General features: G+C 38.2%; 1 protein-coding gene across 2 annotated transcripts in view; it reads right to left on the bottom strand.

Annotated features, from left to right (window-relative positions):
* MMP16 (matrix metallopeptidase 16) overlaps window positions 1–20,728 on the bottom strand; it is a 303,672-nt gene that overhangs the window by 66,691 nt on the left and 216,253 nt on the right. For both annotated transcript variants that reach the window (XM_045003066.1, XM_045003065.1), the window contains one exon: window positions 2,529–2,690. In XM_045003066.1, coding sequence (XP_044859001.1) covers window positions 2,529–2,690 — 162 coding nt within the window. The remainder of the gene's footprint in view (window positions 1–2,528; window positions 2,691–20,728) is intronic.

The following is a 20,728-nucleotide window of genomic DNA, read 5'->3' as shown; positions in this document are numbered from 1 at the left end:
GAAGGTCTTGAGATTGGGCCTTAAAGTTTAGGCACTTATGTATATAGAAAACATATTTATTTATTTTTTAAAGAAATGTTTGAAATTCATTGTTAATATTTTTCCCTATGAATCCTGTACAGTTGGACTCATGGCAACCCTGACATTAGATTTTACAGGCGGATGGATTGAAAAGGTTGTCCAAACTTAAAAATAGTGCAAAATAATAATAATGAAAACCCTCTGTGTAACATTTCTAAAATATCTGTGCTGTGAACTATTTGACATATAATGAATAAATCATGATGTGGTACACTATAAAGCTTTTAATGGCACTCATTTAGGATGAATTGATTAGTCCATTCATAGTTTTGCTATTTGTAAGTAATATGGTCATTCTAAATTCATGCTGTTAAAAACCCTTATGTGTAATGGGCAGGCTAAGAAACTTCATTCCAGTTCTAGAGATATTATTGGGTCTAGTGATATTTTCCATTTTAAATATAGGATGTCTCTGTTGGACCTGTAATATCTCTGGAAGTAGGACACACTTTTAGTATGTAGCTATCTATCTAGATCAGTTTAACTGCAGAGTCTATTTGTATGTGACAAAACAGTCCGCTTTAATTCATCTGTATGATAGTAGGTCTTTGCAACCTGCGACAAAACTAACTCTAACATAAATGAAATCTGAATGTCTAGTACTTGATCAAAGAAAGTAAATTAACTAGGATAAATGTTTACTGATTGAATATTTAAGGCAACCTGAACTACCATCAGTGAAATTTAATAAGACATTTATTTCCTTCATAATTTTAAGGAGCATGCCATTCATAATTTACAATTAATTAAGCTGTGATGAATAGTGTAGGTCAACATAGTTACTTTCCTGGGGTAAGATTTTTTTCAGACATTCAGTCCAAATCACCTTTTGATTTTAGCACAGGCATCAAAGGAATTAATTTGCAGTAGCTAATATCTGAATGATTCTAAATCCAAACCAAAGTTTCCACATGCAATTTGGTAGTGATGTCAGGCATCACTTCCCAGGAGTAATAAAGTTCATTAGCATACAGCTGTTAGAGTTTATTATTTAGTATATGGGCAAAATGTCCTTCTCTAGACTACCAATTTATGAGTTCATGAGGAACAACCTCCTTTGGGTTAACCACATACAATAAATTTTAACTAGCCAATCACTTTGTTCCCTTTCTGGAACATCCAGAGTATAACATCACTTAATAATATAATATTTAGCATAGATGTATTTGGTTTCTAATCAGAGGTGCACCATTATTCTGTACCAACTCATCTGGCTTTCCTAACAGCAAAAGATCGGCAAGAAATGTGACCTTGTTAAAAGTCAGTTTAACCCTGAGAGAACACTTACCACTTAGACATTTAAATTGGAAAACTAATGAATGCAAAACAAATTAGTGAACTTAAATGACATCATTTGCAAATGCAAATGATATCTACCAGTCACTTGGCATTAACATACAGATAGAACAGATTTTTCATTGTAGGAATGTAAATGCTCCATTAATTTAGCAAAGCAAATTCTTTAATGGTTAACTGTGTATGTCAAGCTTTTTAAAACTTATGTATTAAAAAAGTTGCCTGTGGAAATGTCAGAGACAGTCCTGTGGAAGTCAGAGTTCCCTTAAACCAGCAATGAGTAAATTACTTTTTTTCTTTCCAATTATGTTGCTTTCTTTGACTGAATACAATAACATGAGAAATTATTTATAGTGGGTGTTTCTTTCATTTTAGGCCACAATAACCAAATATGATATACATTTTAAAGAACAGGACCCTGCCACCACTATATTGTGCAATACCTTGGGTTGTTAATAACAAGCTTTTGAAATCAATTTGCTATATTTATTGCAATAAGAATGGGGGGAAGAGGTGAGGTGCTGGGACCACAAAACTGCTTTACCCAGGGAACTGCACAGTTTTATAACTGATATATTGAGAACTCTGGAAATAAGCCGGTTATGGTTAAGGCCTGCATTTCTTAATATTTTAATAGTTTGGGATCCCTTTATAGATATTCTTTACTAGCAGTTTAAATATTTAAGATTACCATTCTAGCTGAGTGCAGATTTAGATGCAAGTTGTGAATAGTGTGGGACTAAATAAGAGAGCTTCATCAAAATCCATGGCTTTCTCACAGCAAGAAATCAAGGCCTCTGGGACTACAGCTGACAGAGCATATTATATATATATATATATATATATACACACACCTCTACCCCAATATAATGCTGTCCTCTGGAGCCAAAAAAATCTTACCATGTTATAGGTGAGGCTGAATTATATCGAACTTGCTTTGATCTCCCGGAGCACGCAGCCCCCCCCCCCTCCCAGAGCACTGCTTTACTGCGTTATATCTGAATTTGTGTTATATTGGGTCGCGTTATATCGGGATAGAGGTGTGTGTGTGTGTATATATATATATATATATATATATATATATATATATTTGCCCTCAAATATGTTCTTAAGCAAACTATTTAATATGTGTAATAAAAGAAATGACATACCATAGATCTTCTGAATGCCCTGTAAATCATCACTAGGTAGTTTGAAGTTGTCTGTTTCCATATACTGGTAAAACGGAGCCATGATTGCAGTGGGGTCATTGGAATGCTCCAAGCCTAGAGCATGCCCCAGTTCATGCACTGCAACTAAAAATAGATCATTTCCTACGGAAACAAAAAGAGGAAATGATTTAGAATAATATGACCAATAAAGTAATACAAATACAGCATCCTGGACACCGAATGACATGTTAGTGGATTCAGATTTTACCAAAAAATCAAGAGCCAACATATGAAAATGAAACATAAGGGGAACACTAGAACAGCAGTGGACTTTTTTTCTTTTAAACAAATGAAGAATTATTTTCACTGCATGATGAAGGAGATGTGGTGATTCTTTTATGGATTCAAATGACTGTGTTAATCATTGTTCAAATAGCCTTGTAAAGAGTACACAGTGCAAAAACACATTACTGTACACAAGTCTTGATAGTCATGGCTAGCTTGCATGCTATTTCAAATTCTAACTGAATCCTATAATGAGACTGAATAAAAGCATTTGCATTGGGAAGTAGGCTTGAGCTCAAAAGGAAAATATTGCTGCCATAAGTGGTAAACTTCATAAACTATATACGACCTATTTAGGACAAGTCCTGCAGAGAATTTTAGTCTCCCAACTGCTTACTGTCAGGCCCCTGCTGATGACCTGTACGTGGTGTCCATTTCTGAATCATCCTAAGTGAAATCATTAGGAAGATAAAGAAAGAGGTGGGTGTCCCATTATCTCTCTCAAACCAGGATGCTACATCTATGTATATATTTTACAGTGGGGTCTTAATAGATTCCTTACTGTGTGATCTGTTTACAGAAGTAAGTGGTTATATAAAAAGTAGAGCTTTTTATTTTAAGTAGGTCTCAATAATATGCAGTGTTTTCACTTAGTAAAAAGAAAAGATTAAAATCATTTAATTGACTTGTTGCATATCACTCCTTGATTAACGCAGACAATGTTCTTTACTAGAAAACGAAGAGGGCAAGCTCACCTTTTGTCTGCGTATTTTTGAAAATCCACAAAAGAAATCAGAGATGTGTGAACTGATTTCACTTTTTAAAGTCTTTCCCTCTGGAGAGCAACATTCCATTTTATTGCAAAGAGCTGAGAATAATTAGAAATGCTGATCTCTGCAATTACTGCAGCCTTGCTGAAAACTACAAACATGGGCCCTAATTCTGCAATTCCACCACAAAGTATATTGCAGGATCAGGACTATACATTGTCTGTTGTTTAATCATCTCCCTCCCAACCCCCATCCACTCAAAATCTGTGTTTCTTCATGAGCTTTCTTTTTAAAATAGAGACTTAAACCCTAATTCTGCAAACTTCCTTCATGCAAATAGACACACTGAAATCAATGAGACTACTTGTGTAAAGTAGCAGTGTTAAGTGCCCCTAGTATCTGGCTTCTTGTAGCAACACCACCACCAACAGAGCCAGAGTAAATGTGAGATGTAAGGGCAAAAAGAGATGTGAGAGGCAAAAGGGGCATCGATGTTAAAGCACTGCCAGAGCAGTGCTTTAAGAAGGGTCCTTTGCTGCAGCAGCGCTTTAACATTGCTGCGCCCCGCCATCGGTGGCCCTGCCAGTGCAGTCCCTACCAGCAGGGCCGTCGACAGGGGGGCAAAAGAGGCAGTTGCCCCGGGGCCGGCGATTTAAAAGGCCGCTGGAGCCTCGGACGGCATGGGTCAGGGGCATGGAAGGACTGGCTGGGGGATGCTGATCCCCCCATCCCCACCTCTTCCACTCAAGGCGCTGGCCCCCGTATCAGGACGTCTTCGGAGTTACTTTCACTTCTGAATCCAATCAAGATGCAAGACTGGTTTTCAAAACAACATAGCAAAAAAAAACCCCAAAACACCCAACACACACACATACACACACACAAATTAGAATGAATAAGAAATATTTCTAAATATCAAGTTGATAGAACCTTCAGTTTTTCAAATATTGTCTTATACTGCCATGTAAAAATAAACCTTATTCTGAGTACCTATGACAATATGAACACTTGACGTTAAATACCTTCATGACATATGGAGCTATTATAGAATCATAAAATCATAGAAATATAAGTCTGAAAGGGCAGTCGAGAAGTCATCTATTTCAGCCCCCTGAGCTGTGGCAGGACCACGTAAACCCAGATCATCCCTGACAGGGGTTTGTTCAAGTTGTTTTTATAAACTTTCAAAGATGGGGCTCCCACAACCTCCCTTGGAAATCTATTCCAGAGCTTAACTACCATTATAGCCAGAAAGCTTTTCCTACATCTCCCTTGCTGCAGATTAAGCCCATTCCTTCTTGTCCTATCTTCAGAGGGTATGGGGAACAATTGATCACCATCCTCTTTATAAAAACACAATGTTTTTGAAGAATATCAGGTCCTCCTTCAGTTTTTTTTCTCTTGAAACTAAACATGCCTAGTTTTTTTAACCTTTCCTCAAAGACCAGGTTTTCTAAAACCTTTTATCATTTTTGTTGCTTTCTGCTGCATTCCCTCCAGTTTGTCAACATCTTTCCCAAAGTGTGGCACCCAGAATTGGACACAGTGCTTGAGCTGAGGCCTCATAAGTGCTGAGAAGTATTACCTCCTGCATCTTGTTCATATACCCAGTTAGAATAATAACAAGTATACTAATCTAGTAATATATAGTATAATAATATAGTAATAATATAATAACTAGCCAGTTATTCCCCCTTCTAGTTGGGCATGTGATTTTTCCTTCCTATCTCAAGTACTTTGCACTTGTCTTTACTGAGTTTGATTTTGTTGAATTCAAACCAATTCTCCAATTTGTCAAGGCCAGGCTAATCCTGTCCTCCAAAGTGCTTGCAAACTCTCCCAGGTTGGTGTCATCTGCATAGTCCCCACTCTAGTATCCAAGTCATTAATGAAAATATTGAATAGTTCTGGACTCAGGACCTCACTGGATATGCCCTCTCAGTCTGACAGAAAACCATTGATAATTACACTTTGAGTACGGTCTTTCAACCAGTTGTGCACCCACCTTATAGTAATTTCATCTTATAACCCTATTAGCTTCTTGGTGCTGACACACTGATTGTTAAATAATTTGTTCCATTATCTTTTCAGGTATTGAAATTAGGCTCACTGGTGTATAATTCCCCGTGTCCTTTCTGTCCCCCTTTTTGAATATCAATACTATACATACCCTTCTCCAGTCCTCAGGGACCTCACCCATCCTCTGGAGTTCTCAGAGATAACTGCTAGTGTTTTTGAGATTGTGTCAGCTAGTTCCTTAAGTACTCTAGGATGAATTTCATCAAGCTCTGCTGACTTGAATACATCTAACTTATCTAAATACAGTAGTCTTTAACCTGCTTTCCTCTCCTATTTTGGCTTGCATTCCTTCACCCCTGTGGTTAATAATAATTGTGTTCAGTATGCGGTCACCATTAAACTTTTTAGTTACGACTGAAGCAAAATAGGCATTAAAATCTCAGCTTTCTTGCTGTCATCAGTTATTAGCTCCCCTTCCTTGCTAAACAGAGGACCAACAGCTTTCCTTTGTCTTTTTCTTGCTCCTCATGTATTTAAAGAACTCTTCTTGCCTGTTACGTCCCTGTGCCTTTTATGTAACTCATTTTGTGCCTTAACTTTTCTGATTTTGTTCCTACATGGTTATGTCATTGTACTCCTCCTTAGCAATTTATCCATGTTTCCACTTTTTGTAGGATTCCTTTTTGATTTTCTGGTCATTAAAGAGTTCCCGCTGGATACAGATTGGCCTTTTACTATTCTTCCCGTCTTTCCTTCACATCAGGATAGTTTATAGTTGTGTCTTTAATATTGTCTCCTGGAGAAACTGCCAGCTTTCCTGAACTAAATTGCCCTTAGATTTTCTTCCCATGGGATCTTATCTACCAGTGCTCTGAGTTTGTGAAAGTCTGCTTTTTTGAAATTCATTGTCCTTATTCTACTGCTCTCCCTCCTTCCTTTCCTTAGAATCATGAAATCTGTCATTTCATGATCGCTTTCACCAATGTGTCTTCCTCCTTCATGTTTGCTAGCAATTCCTCCCTCTTGGTCAGAACAAAGTCTAAAATGGATGCCCCCCTTAGTTACTTCCCCCATTTTTTGGAACAAAAAGTTGTCCCTAGTTCATTTCAAGAAATTATTAGAAATTTTGTGTTTTGCCATAAAACTTTATCAACAGATGTCCTAAAGTAGTTTAAAATTGAATTTTAGCCAGGTCAAGATTCATTGTTTGTACCCCAGTACGGACAGGACTTAAGTGGAGATCAAAGGGCTTTCATTAATGGCTTCATTCTCAGCCTCTTTTTCCTTTATATAATCATATTTTTTTCTAATCTGTAGCAACAGTTTTTACTTTCATATTCACCCTTTGGCTTGGGGAGCAGACAGTCACTTCCAGAGTCACATAGTCACTGTGACTAGCTGACAAGAGTGCAAAAGGATAACAGAAGCTCATCTCTTTCCTCTTCTCCAGGCCAAGTATCACTTTTCAAATGTTTCTAGCCTCAGCCAATCTTAGAAGAGTGTCCCAAATCACTTAACTTCTGACATGCATCAATTGGAAGCAAGTACTTCAGTCCACTTTATGTTCACTGCTCAACTACTTAGTCCAAGTATTTGCAGGAGGTTGGAGAAAGACTGCATAGCACATGTTCTCCCCTCCAAAGCAATAATATTATTCATCAGCATTGCAGGGACTGGAAATATTCTTCCTCTGAGTACGAAAGCCCCCAGATTAACAGTACCAACCCTTTCCCTTCCAATGCACTGTTTTCTGAGACCCATCCTGCTCACACTGCAACTCACTGCAGTTTTGCCATTGACTTCACTGTGAACCAGAACAGGATCTTGAGAAGATAATCTAATTACATTTTACTTGCAATTTCATACCAGTACACACACTGTTCCATGTTAAGGAAAGCACCATCCTGAAAACCTTAATTTTAATAGAAGCAAAAGTTGTCAACAGGCTATGAGTACCTGGGAATTAAAATAAGCAGGATCCATAATGATATATAAAGAGAGTGCAATATTCTCAGTTATATCCACTGTTCTTATCCTACAATCTGTTGCAAAACGTATTTCAGAAATCCAGAATGCATGTGCCCTCTGCCCACTGCAGATTTGGTCTGATATGAACTTTAGCTTTATACTTTTGGATGCCCTTCTTATTTATTTTTATAGATTTGATTTAATAGGGAAAATAAGAATGTACCTGTATGCAAGTGGTTGAGACAAAATGCTTATTTTTACATGGATATTCTTGTATGAAATTATATGACATTTTAGGCTTTAAATCTGCTTTACTTTACAAAACAAAAAACTACTCATAATATTACCTCAGTTGCCAACACCGTGTGGGATTTGGCTTGATTTTTTGGTTTGTTCAAATAGCCACTATTTTTGCAAGCTACATGATAAAACAAGCTTGTGAATGTGTGAGCAGCAGATTATTAACAAACCTGATCTCCAGAGACTATCTGAGGAGGGCAGTGAGCTCGCTGGTGTAACAGTCCCTGGATTCATCACCTGGACTTCTTTTTGGAGCAACAGTAAATCGCACCTCTCTTCATGCCCCTAACTTCACCCAGTTTTCCTGAGCTATCCTGGCAGGATAGCTTGGTCTAGTGTAGGAGGTGACCATAAGCCCTGCTCTTCTCTTTGGTGGATGAAAGTCACCCCTTTAGAGATGATGAGCTCAAAGACTATATGTCACTTAAATCCCACCTAAACTCTATTTTAAATACTTAAGTGGTTCATAGGTCTTGCATTGATCCTCTGCATGGTGTGGGAGGGTGTGAATTTTACCCTTATGGGAGTTAGTGCACATTTTTTTATTTTAAAACCCAAAGGAAGTTGAAAACTAAAAAAAATAGTACCAGAAAAAGCAGATAATTTGGTAAGAGATTAATAATCTAAAGGAAGCCCTATTTTTAAGTGAAATGCCTTATTTTTCATATGCCTACACTGATAATTTCAGACTAAATCCACACTGTGCTGAAAGGTAAATCTGTACAGGACAGACTTCTACTGCATTCCCAGTATTTACAAAACAACACCCCACGGTAACGAGTTACCACACTGAAGACGGATTTTAAAACTCAGAGCAATGTGAACCCAGGTTGGCAACTTTTTCAGCAAATATTATGTGTGCTGACCAGGAACTTGTTTTGATATATTTACTGCTTTAATTTTCATCGTTCATTTCATTCTCACTATGGAATGATCAGATTACAGTTGCTGAACTCCAGCTGGTTTAGCTTCTGAAAAGCTCACAGTAGGATTCTTGCTTTTACATAGCAACCAGGAAAAATGTTATAAATCTACAGTATTAATGTTTCTGGTTATTTCATCAGACAATGATATCACAGATGTTCTCTCTCTTTATTAGATTAGCTTTTGGACTCTTTTCAACATTGAGAAATTAAACATGTGTCTACACCCCCACCCCTCCAAGAGTGGCAGCTGCAGTTTCACATGGCTGTGATGTAGCCATCACTTGGGGCGTGAAAAGGACTCCCATCTTGAATGGTCCCTTGTGAGTCTTCTTTCTTCCACAAGGGTCAGTATGGGAGGATTTAGGCTTTGTAAATCCCTAAATATTGCATCTTCCAACCTTATTTGTGGTTAACTTCATGCTCTGCTTCCTTCAACCTCAGATCAAAACTGTTTCAATTGCTTATAAAACTACTTTGGTAAAACACAGGAAGACAAACACCTATCATGAAAGTTTCAAAAGTGTTCTCAATCTAAGATACTGTTTTCAGTTATTTGTAACTCAAATTTTTGCCATTCTCAATGAAATCTGGGAGCTCGATATTAGTCTTGGCACAAATTTTTGTGGAAAGTGAGTCAAAATGTTCCAGCCATTTTGAAAAAAAAAACGAGAGTGAACTAACTCCCCTCTCACTTTTCCCATCATGTATATATTAAAAAAATAACTACTGTTTTAAAAACAGGCCAACAGGTCACTAGTGGAGCTTGGAATTTGTCAGAGAGATTATTTCCTGTGTTGCAGATGTGCCTTTCAGTGATAATTGTTTTTGATTTATTACAGTGATACGAGTTTAGGAAAAAAACATGTTTTACACATATGCACTAGATATTTTAAAGCGATTTCTTAATGGTCTGCCAATGTTCTGTTGGTTCTGCACATGACTGCATCTATTAGAAAAGCTCATTAGTATGATTAGTAAAGCTGCATATGAAAAGAGGTAGACATTTGCAAGGAGTTCCATAGGTGAATGAGTACTCAGATATTCTGAGTAGAAGGCTAGTGTCCCAACCTGTGGACCATCCTTCCACTCTTTCCTGCCACCTCACTGATTACATTTATTACACCGTGCAGAGCATTCCAGTGCTGCCTAGTAAATAGTTCAAGCATGGTATTTATTTATTTTTTCATTTCTTCTTTTCCAAAAGCACTGATGCAAAGGTCTTCTCCCATTATCTCTCTACAATCACAGTCAATGCACACTCAGAGTCCAAGGACTAGTAAGATTGTTCCCTAAACCAACGTCAACCTCCCCAGAAACTCAGAGGTGAAGAAGAGCTGATACCATGAGGAAGTGAAAGCAGAGGTGAAGCAGCGGCTGTGCACCCCCCTGCTTTTACGGAACTTTGGAAGCACTGCACTTGTCTTAGTCTCAATGCGTTGGTTGGAGTGGCAAACCTTCAAATTGCTCCTAGTATCAGCTCTGGCTTATGTATACTACATAACCCACATGCCACACATATATAGCTCAATCATCTGGAGTCAATTTGTTTATTACACAGATCATCACAAACAAAGGTCATTACTGTTTAACTCCTGCTATTTTTGTTTGTATATTGTGCTTGTAAGAGTAGTAGATCTACAGTCACTGTAAGCTTCCAAGATTAGCAGGTGCACTATGCAGAAGAACAGTAATTCAACAAAGCATTATATTTTATATATTTGCCTGTGAATCAGTTGCAACCATGCTGTAAATCAGGGGTTCTCAAACTGGGGGTCGGGACCCCTGAGGGGGTTGTGAGATTATTACATGTGGGGGTTGCGAGCTGTCAGCCTCCACCCCAAACCTCCTCTTTGCCTCCAGCATTTATACTGGTGTTAAATATATTTAAAGTGTTTTTCCATTTATAAGGGGGGGGCGCACTCAGAGGCTTGGTATGTGAAAGGGGTCACCAGTACAAAAGTTTGAGACCCACTGCTGTAAATAGTCCAGAGGCTAACTTCCTCTGTAAGTACTGAACCTTTAAAGTCCCATTTATATTCTGCTAGTAATAAAATCTTTTCAAAGAATAGTTTTTAAAGGTACTTCTTTTATCCCAATAGAGAGTAGTGATGGATATCGTTAGAAACTGTAGATTTAAAATAGAACTGGGTGAATTTTTTCATCACAAGTTTTCATATTTATGAGGGGGAACCAAGAAAAAACAAAGGAGATTTTCATGAATTCCCACCTTTCAACAAAATCAGTTTCAAGTTCATGCCTTTAAAAAGACTTGGAAATCTCATATAAAATTGCAAATGACTAAGTAACTAAATAATATTACCTCTGCTCTTGCAGTAACCTCAGTGCAGCAAGTATTTCAAATACTGTAGCAATCATATCTAATTATACTCTGCCCCATCTTCTCTCTTCTTTGTTGTTGGTTTTAGTTGTTACTCTGAGAATGCTAAGCCAAAGAAGTGAGTTTTACACTTCATTCTGAAGGCCCTGAGAATGAATTTATGCTGGGATTGAAGATATGGATACACATATGAAAAGAGCAGGTACCACTCAATTCTCTGCTCTCTAGCACTGTACTGTCTTTGAATATCACTCATGGGAATGAAATGGACAAATTTCCAGATCCATCAGTACATGAAAGCAAGTTTAAGAGATCCTGTGCCTCTGCTAAAATCAACCTTTTGACTTCAAACACAACAAATTTAGGCTTGTTTTTACGTCACCCAACTCAAGTACTGGGATGTTAAGACTCTGGCAGTCCTTGTTTTAAAGGGATGACTTTTTTCATTTAATATCCAATCTATCCTACTATTTGGAGAAATATACGTAATTTTTGGCAGAAAGGTGAAAAACTCCTGCTGTCAACCTTCACAGTGGGTGAAATTTACCCCTACACAAAGGACCAGCATAAGGCAAAAGGATCACTAAACTCTCCAAAACTAAGCATAAGTGGAATTTAATATGCACACAGGTCTTGTGCTTGTCCTATGCACTGGACCGAATTTCATCTACTGTTCCTTACTGAGAGTGGTTATGTTAGTCTTCACGTCAAACAACACCCAAATCATCAAAAACAGGTTTCTCAAACCTGCTCTATGTAATGTAATCTGACTGTGAATTGCATATTAGCTAGATTTTTTTTTAAAGTTAAAATAATGTGCTCTGATAGATATTATGGCATTTAATATGATTAGTCCTTTTCCTCCATCAGATCAATATTTCCTTAATTTCCTATTCAATTCATATTAAAAAAGTGTCATGATGGAATTGTCTGTATTTTTCTTCCACCTTGGACAAAATATAGAAAAACCTGAAATTTAGCTTCATAACAATCGAAGTGTTTCGAAAAAAAAAACATTAAAAATACTCTGATCTGAAAAATAGATACATTTTCTAAGTCTGCTGACTTCAAAGAAAATGGTACAAATATCTATAATATTCTAAAATCTAGGCAAATAAATTGGATGACAAATCTGTTTTGTCTTCACTGTTTTGTTTTCACTGTTTTATAATTTATTAATGTATTGAATGGTGTGATCTGGTTAAATGTACATGCTAAATTTGTGCCTGCCAAAGACATGTGAGCTCATGAAACTAAGATTTTTTTTAAACAAATGCTGTAATACATTTGTACAAATGGGTTCATTTTCCCATGTCTGTACTGGATGCATATATAAACTATTCTATTAAAAAAAGGGATAACACAGGCCAAGATTCTGAAAAATAGGCACCTAAGGGTATGTCTATACATAAAAGCTGTATCACTTTAACTCTGCTAATATAGTTCAAGTGGTTCAGCCTCCTTAGTGTGGATGCAGATCTTCCAGAATAAAGGGGCTTAAACCATTTATCACATTCCCATATGAGAAAGGAAATGAACTATGCTGGTATAAGGCACCTATAAATTAATAGAACTGTGTCCATGGTAGTGGTTGTATAATGATGACAGACCCCAGTTACCATTAGGCAGGATTGAACCTGGGACCTCAGAAGCTTAGTGTATGAGTCTTTATTGCATGAGCTAAAAGGCAGATGGCTCTTAACAAAGATAGCACGGTGGTTCTCAACCAGGGCTATACGTACCGCTGGGGGTACGCAGAGGTCTTCTAGCCGGTACATCAACGCATCTAGATATTTGCCTAGTTTTATAATAGGCTACATAAAAAGCACTAGCGAAGTCGGTACAAACTAAAATTGAATACATACAATGACTTGCTTATACTGTTCTATATTCTTTACACTGAAATGTAAGTATAATATTTATATTCCAATTAATCTAAGTATTTATAATTATATGGTAAAAATGAGAAAGTAAGCAATTTTTCAGTAATAATGTGATGAGACACTTATCTTTTTATGTCTGATTTTTTAAGCAAGTAGCTGAAACTTGGGGTACGCAAAACAAATCAGACTCCTGAAGGGGGTACAGAGTCTGGAAAGGTTGAGAGCCACTGCTGTAGCAGACTCATCAATCTCGTGATGGTCTAGGTGTCACTAGAGGGGGACAGAGCACCACACCACGCAGGCATGGGTTACAGTTGAACTGATAAAACTAAGCAAAAATCATGCCTCTAACTTAAATAATTTTATCAGTACAAAATCTGTGTGTGGGTCAGGCCTAAATGTTGGTTTCTAAGTCTATATTTAGGTTCCAAACTTAGGGCTTGATCCTACACTCATTTAAGTCAGGGGCCAAGCTCCCGTTCACTTTAAGAATGCAGGATCATGGCCTAAACAACCTGATATTCAAAAGTACTGTGCAATCATCAATGATCTGACCTGGAGTTCAGCGCATGCACACTAGCAAACGGTGAAAGGAAGAGAAATAATGCAGAAAACGTGTTGCTTTTCAATGACCTTGTTCTGATCTCCCTGCTCTGATCTTTTTCCTAAACTGCTGTTTTAGTATTAGATATTGTCAGGCAGTGATGCTAGGTGCTCAGGACTTTGAAAGGTGACCCCCTTGAAAGTCAAGCCCTGGTATCAATCAGAAAGCTTGAGCCCTGCAGGGATCTCAGAGAATGTATGGGTTTGTAGTGCTAAACTTAATGCTTATTCCAAACAGGAACAAATGAAACTCCCCCACATAATGAAACCATCTAGGGATTCCTAGAGATAGTTTCTTCATTCTTTGTCACCTCCCATCAGATTAAACGAGTTTTTAGTTACTAGTAGAGCTGCCTGAACCATTCATTTTAAACAATTTATGTATCATGTCTTTTAGTTGTGAACTGATCATGATTGTTATTAATTGGTTGTAATTATAGAGGAATTGTTCTTAGCAACTTAGCTGGGTTTTCCACAAGCTTTCCTTATCTAGTAGTTAGGGTTGCCAATCCTACAGGATTGGCCTGGAGTCTCTAGGAATTAAAGATTTATCTTTAATTAAAGATTATGTCATGTGAAGAAATCTCCAGGAATGTGTTCAACCAAAACTGGGAACCCTACTAGGCACTCTTCAGGTATCTGAAATTCAAAATCTGGCAACTGGTCTATGTGACTCGTCCCCTAGATCACATGGGATACCTTTTTATTCCCTGAGTGGATGCAAACAGGAGCAACACTGAAGAAAATATTGAGATGTTGCCTCTGTGAAAAAATGGGGAGCACTTTCACAAGACAGAGAGATGAGGAGAGCTAGAAAATGTTACAACATTTTAAATCATTTCCTTCCCTTTTCATCTTAGCCTGGACACTGTATTTGCCTCTGTACATGGACCCAAATTTCAAATTAGCTAGGTCCTTTATGACTGAGGGAGAGGTATGATACAAGCTGGCTTTATTTGCAGGCAGTATAGTAGATTGGCCTCTCCATGCAGACCACCTTAATGATCTAGCCAGAGATCAATATGGGGGCTGCTCAGTCTGCTCAGAGGCCATGCTGATGACAACAGCATATAGTAGATTTTACATTCAATTTTTTCTCGTAACATTCTCATACAGTAATTGTGGGTATGTATAGGGCAACAAAAGCTCATGAATATATTCATGAAAATACTTGTTTACATCACATATGCTCATTCATTCATGCTTATTTGCATAAATAAAATCCCCTTCCCCAATGTTTTTCAAGCAAAAATTAGTCACACACATTTTTGGAGAAAAGCAAACAAATGATAGAAACGTGGTTGGATTCAACCAAAAATCTGATTTACCAAACATTCCAAATAATTTTGTTCACTTTTCTAGATATTAGCATATGATTAAATAAAATACAGAGTTTGACAAGGCAGGGTGGTGAAGTCTCATCTTCCCTATCGTACCTCCAATTATGGGACAAAGAAGTATTTGGAAAAATTATGTTATCTGCCCACAGAGAATAGAAAGAACATTCAGAGTGTTGGGTCAGGTCTCTCTACCTTTCTGGTGCATTGCCCTGATAGTAACGATCTCTGTTTGGCAATTAAGCATCAGCATAAATACCACCTGGCTGCTAAAAAGGCTAAATGCTTAGTGTGAGATGACCTTAGCAGTTTACCTTTTTATTGCTTTAATTATATTATCACAAATTCCATCTAATTCCTGGCATGTTCCATTTTAGACCAAGAAGGGAGCAAGACGTATGATGTTGCACATTGACAGACCCTGGGATACATTAAAAGCAACCAACTAACTAAACATCTGGAATACTGTGCTAGATTCATCCACAAGACTCTGCCTTCGCTGACTGCTGGTGTTTAACATATTTTTTTTTAATGACATGTAAACAAAAGCACTTTTCTCAAAGCTGGAAGAGTGCTCCATGAAAGAAAAAAAAATCAATAAAAATGAGCTCATACCTTGCCAACTCTTAATATTTTCCATCGTCTGGCTTCCTGACAGTAAATAGAGTCTAGCAGACAGATCCTCTTCTCCTGACTGTACAGACCTATGCCTAATGACTGAGTCCTCACAAACCAACCAGCTTGATTTTTTAACAAGTTTTCCATTGCTTGAATGGCTGAAGTGGTGTTTCTGTTCTCAAGCATAGCTTTATATCCCAGTGGTAATACTCTCAAGGAGGAATTTTATGCAGCAGACACTGAACACTTCAGAGTCACCCTTTCAAGCTAGATCTTAAGGTACTGAATAAATGTAGGCTGTGTTCACAATGTGTAGGAAAATCCAGTCAAGGGGAGACTCAGGAGCCTTGTGGATAGATTACTCTATGAGGGTGCATCAACAGAAATTATAGTTGCTGTGTGAGAGACTGATTTGCATTTTCATTTCTGTCATGCAGGTCTCATGGGTGCATCTATTGCCAAAAATGAATTTTAGCAAATTCATTGCCAAAAATGAATTTTAGCAATAGAAAATATTGTCTCATGGCATGAAGTGGTTAAAACTTTGAAGGAATTGGATAGTGACTATCTGCAGGATACGAAGAGGTGAATTTTGGGGAAAAGGTATGAAGAGAAAAGAACTAGTAACTCCCTCATTTCATCTGCAACTTCCAAAGTCGTTTTTCTGTTAGGAAGCAGCCCTTTGAAATATTAGCTTGGGATCATCATCATCATCATCAAATGTCATTACTGTAATACTTAACCAGTTTGTGTTTTCACATTTGTACAGTATCATCAATAGTCTAGTATTACACCAAATACATCTTCCGCTCTAAGTGTACGGCACATTTTTTTGACCTTGCCTTTTCTAACAAATATATTGCAAGGTGCATGTATGTATATAATAAAAACAAAAACCCAAAGCAAAGCACTCCACTGCACACACCTCTCCCTCTGGGGAGAGGATGAGAGAACAAACTCTTGACAGATGTTAGTCACATAGCTTAATGCATTGCTGGAAGATCCTCAGATACTATGCTTCTAAGCATGGTACAAATACCTATATAGAAAAGCACCAATTAAGTAAGAGCAGCATATTATATGAAATGGCAGGAATACAGATATCGTAATTTAGAGCATCTTTTAATCTGAGGTCTTGGCTCTTATTATAACTGAACACTGCACATGACATCAACATTACTGAGACAGAAAGCCCCCTCAAGAGACTTCTTTTTCAACTCCACTAGTTTGTGTTTCCAGCAGCACATATCTGCTCCACTGTGTCAGCTATGCTGGCAGCAACGTGAAATTTACTAGAAGCTGATCCCTGCAGTTCAGAGATCAGGATTTTCATCAATTTCACTTGGCTGCTAGCAAACCACCCAGGGCAAATTGAGTGAGTGCAGTCTATGTACTAAATAGATTCTATGTTTCACTTGACATTGTATTTACATCATGTCTGAAAAGCCTTTTCTTGGGAATCTACAAACCATGTGCATAGGCAACTCATTTTTGTTGCTAATAGTTTGCAAAAGATCAATAATTTTTCAGGGAACTAAATAGTTAACTAGGAATAACCTAATCCCTGCAAAGGTTTTCCCATAGGACAAACTTTACGTACATATAGATTGCAAATGTTCTCTTCTAATGCAAGCCCATTGCGAACATATTTTCCTTGGATTTCAATGCAAACAGTTAGCAAAACATCTATTGCTTATCTTCTGTTACTATTTTAAAAGTTTTCACTGTCCCTACTTCTCAGAATCCTAGCTGTATCTTGAAGGATTAACTGACTTCTGCAGAGCTTCATTATACTGCAGTCATGGTACTGGTGAATCTGCAATAGGGCCAAAAAAATTTCCGCAGATCCACATATTCAACTTTGACTCCAAGATTCTGTTTTTTCACAGATGTGAACTGCATACAGGGAGACTAGAATAAGAGAACTGAGACCCACTATATAGATCTAAGCACAGATTTGAGGAGTGCTAATGTAGACAGGTCTCCAGGCAGCAACTGACATTTTAAGTACTATACCTTGTTGTCTAACACTGCTCAGATTACAAAGTACAGGAATGGAAGGTTTCCCTGTTTTCCCAGAGCAAGGTTTCTAAGGCATTGTTTATATTAAAAAGCTACCCTTGGGTGACTAGATCAATTTAAAATTGATCTTGTTAAACTGGTGCACATCTGTAAGGTGTATGCACTTAAATTGGTTTAAATAAATTAGGTAATTTACCAAAGCAAACTAAACTGATTTCAACAAAGGTTTAAAATGGTTTAAGTGCTTCTACATTAGGGACATGAACCAGTGCAACTAGATCAATTTGAAATCAACTTAGTTAAACCAGTGCAACTTTTCTAGTATAGACAAAGCCTATGTTTGAAAGTTAGAGGCTTTTATTCACATTGGTGAAGAGAGGAAAGCTATAAATTAAAAAGGCAGAAAATGTAAGATAATGTGAATTAGTGATGGGACTGTATCCAAAAAGGCATTTCTAATTTGTTTCTTTATTAAAAGTTTCATGATGTGTAAGTCTTTATCCGTGATATCCTGATCTATAAACATCTTCATCTCTCTTTAGCTTACATTCATCTTTAGTATTTTACCTAAGAACTTGTCCTATTTAATAGGAATTATGTTTACAATAAAACATGCAATCAAGGTAGAAAAGAGATAGATGGAAAAAAGATGAGAAAAAGATGCAAGGGAATAGTAAGGAAGAGGAACTGACATGCTGTTAACTGTCAAGAATACTTCAAATTCATTTTTGGCCATGATTTTAAATACACAGAATCTGTTACCTATAACTGCTATTTCTGAATCTTAGTCATCAAGACAGACTGATGGCAATAGTTTCTCTTTCCTCCAACAGACAGGCAGCAGCAACCAAAAACTGCCAAGATTTATCAAAATTTGTCTTCCTTTCCCTGTCACCATCTACCAAGATGAAGCTTCAGCTAGAACTCAGTAGTTAGAATCTGCCTTTGATGGGTTAGAAGGGGTGCCACAGAACATTAGGAAGCTACAGGAACTTGATCCAGCAAGTAGTCTTTGATGGTTATCAAGAGAATTGTGGTGATTCAACCCCACAGATTCCTAAACAGATGGAGCTGGTCCCTAAGAGCTTCTGTAACTCTAGAACAGTTAGTTCAGACCCTCCAGTCTTCCTTCTGTGAAAGGACAAAAGGTCCACAATCCACTAAGTATTTGACTCTGTCTCTTTTCAAATTAGAACTGAGTCAAGGAATTCTGCCTCTAACTACAACCCCCTAGCCCTGGAGGCTCTATGAGGTATGGAAGCGTTAATTATATGTCGGGCTTTCCATGAAAGCCCCACCAGAAGAGGCTACCTACAATATGTGCTGAACCAATGTATTTCTTGTATGTTCTGGTTATGCTCCTGACCCAACCACCACTCCAGCATCTCCCACATTCTGGGCTGCACTTAACAGTTCTTGGACCACTACATCCCTCTCCCTTTAAATGACTTTTTGTCACTGTGGGCCTTAGATAGTGAAATCAAGCCTACTGACCATTGCAAATAATAGCTGGAGATGATTAATGGAAATATTTTAAAATATTATTCCAAGTGCGTGTGTGTGTCTAGAGTAGGGGTTGGCAACCTTTCAGAAGTGGTGTGCCGAGTCTTCATTTATTCACTCTAATTTAAGGTTTCACATTCCAGTAATACATTTTAACCTTTTTAGAAGGTATCTTTCTCTAAGTCTATAATATATAACTAAACCTGGGGTTGGCAACCTGTGGCATGCGGCTCGCCTGGGCCAGTTTGTTTACCTGCCGTGTCAGTAGGTTCGGCCAACTACGGCTCCCACTGGCCACGGTTCGCCGTCCCAGGCCAATGGGGGTGGTGGGAAGAGTTGCGGGCGAGGGATGTGCTGGCCGCAGCTTCCTGCCGCCCCCATTGGCCTGGGACGGTGAACCGCGGCCAGTGGGAGCCGCGGTCCGCCGAACCTGCCGACACAGCAGGTAAACAAACTGGCCCGGCCCGCCAGGGTGCTTACCCTGGCGAACCGCATGCCACAGGTTGCTGACCCCTGAACTAAACTATTGTTGTATGTAAAGTAAATAAGGTTTTAAAAATGTTTAAGAAGCTTCATTTAAAATTGAATTAAAATGCAGAGCCCCCGGACCGGTGGCCGGGACCCGGGCAGTGTGAGTGCCACTGAAAATCAGCTCACGTGCCGCCTTCGGCACACGTGCCATAGGTTGCCTACCCCGGTCTAGAGAAAGACTGAGCTACTTGCACTCTCAGTACTACTTTGGCCAATGTATTATATTCTCTTAACTGGGTAAAGTTGAGAGGTGGGTCTCTGTCCTAAGTTGTGCCACTGCATAAATGCACTCTTCCTTTTTTTAATTTATTTTGCTATTTGTAAACTTACAAGAGGGACAAATTCAGAATTTTAAGTAAATGTTTGGCACAGATTTATAAAGACTGTCTGCCCCTCACTTACAAAGACAGCACAGTGTAGGTGAACAGAACTTAACTCTTCCATATCTTAAGGACATGAAATCTCCTGTGTCTCAGGCATAGCATTTGTTTTGTATGACCTTACCAGTGTATTGAAATATCATAGAATAGTGCACTACAGAGGTGCGGAAGGAAGAGGGGGCTTTGTGTCTCTTGAGTACAGCAGAGCTACTACAGAATTGGCTCTACTATCTCCTGCCACCTCAGTAGTGTTGATTTATTGTCGCTCACAGTGCATCAAAAACACCCAATCTATGGATTGAACAGTGACCAGATGAAGATGTTTTGCTGGAGAGCCTTGTCACAAGAAACAAGAAATCCAACAAGAAATATGTGATCTTCAGTTTCAATGTGAAGCCTGATTACAGTCTTCAAATGTATTAAGGGCTGTTAAAGAGGACGGTGATCAATTCTCCGTTGTTCTCCATGTCCACTGAAGGGGGACAAGAGGTAACTGGCTCAATTGGCAATTAGGGAGATTTAGGTTAGATGTTAGGAAAAAAGACTTTCTAATTGTAAGGATAGTTAAGCTCTGGTATAGGCCTCCTAGGGAGGTTGTGGAATCCCCGTCATTGGAGGCTTTTAAGAACAAGTTGGACAAACCATCTGTCAGTGGTGGTCTAGGTTTACTTGTTCCTGCCTCACATTAGGGTAGGAGGAAACCCACTACGTGACCTC

The sequence above is a fragment of the Mauremys mutica genome, chromosome 2 (assembly GCF_020497125.1).
Source record: "Mauremys mutica isolate MM-2020 ecotype Southern chromosome 2, ASM2049712v1, whole genome shotgun sequence".
NCBI lineage: Eukaryota > Metazoa > Chordata > Testudines > Geoemydidae > Mauremys > Mauremys mutica.
Note: the sequence above shows the minus strand (reverse complement) of the source record. Positions and strands in the feature narration are given on the sequence as shown.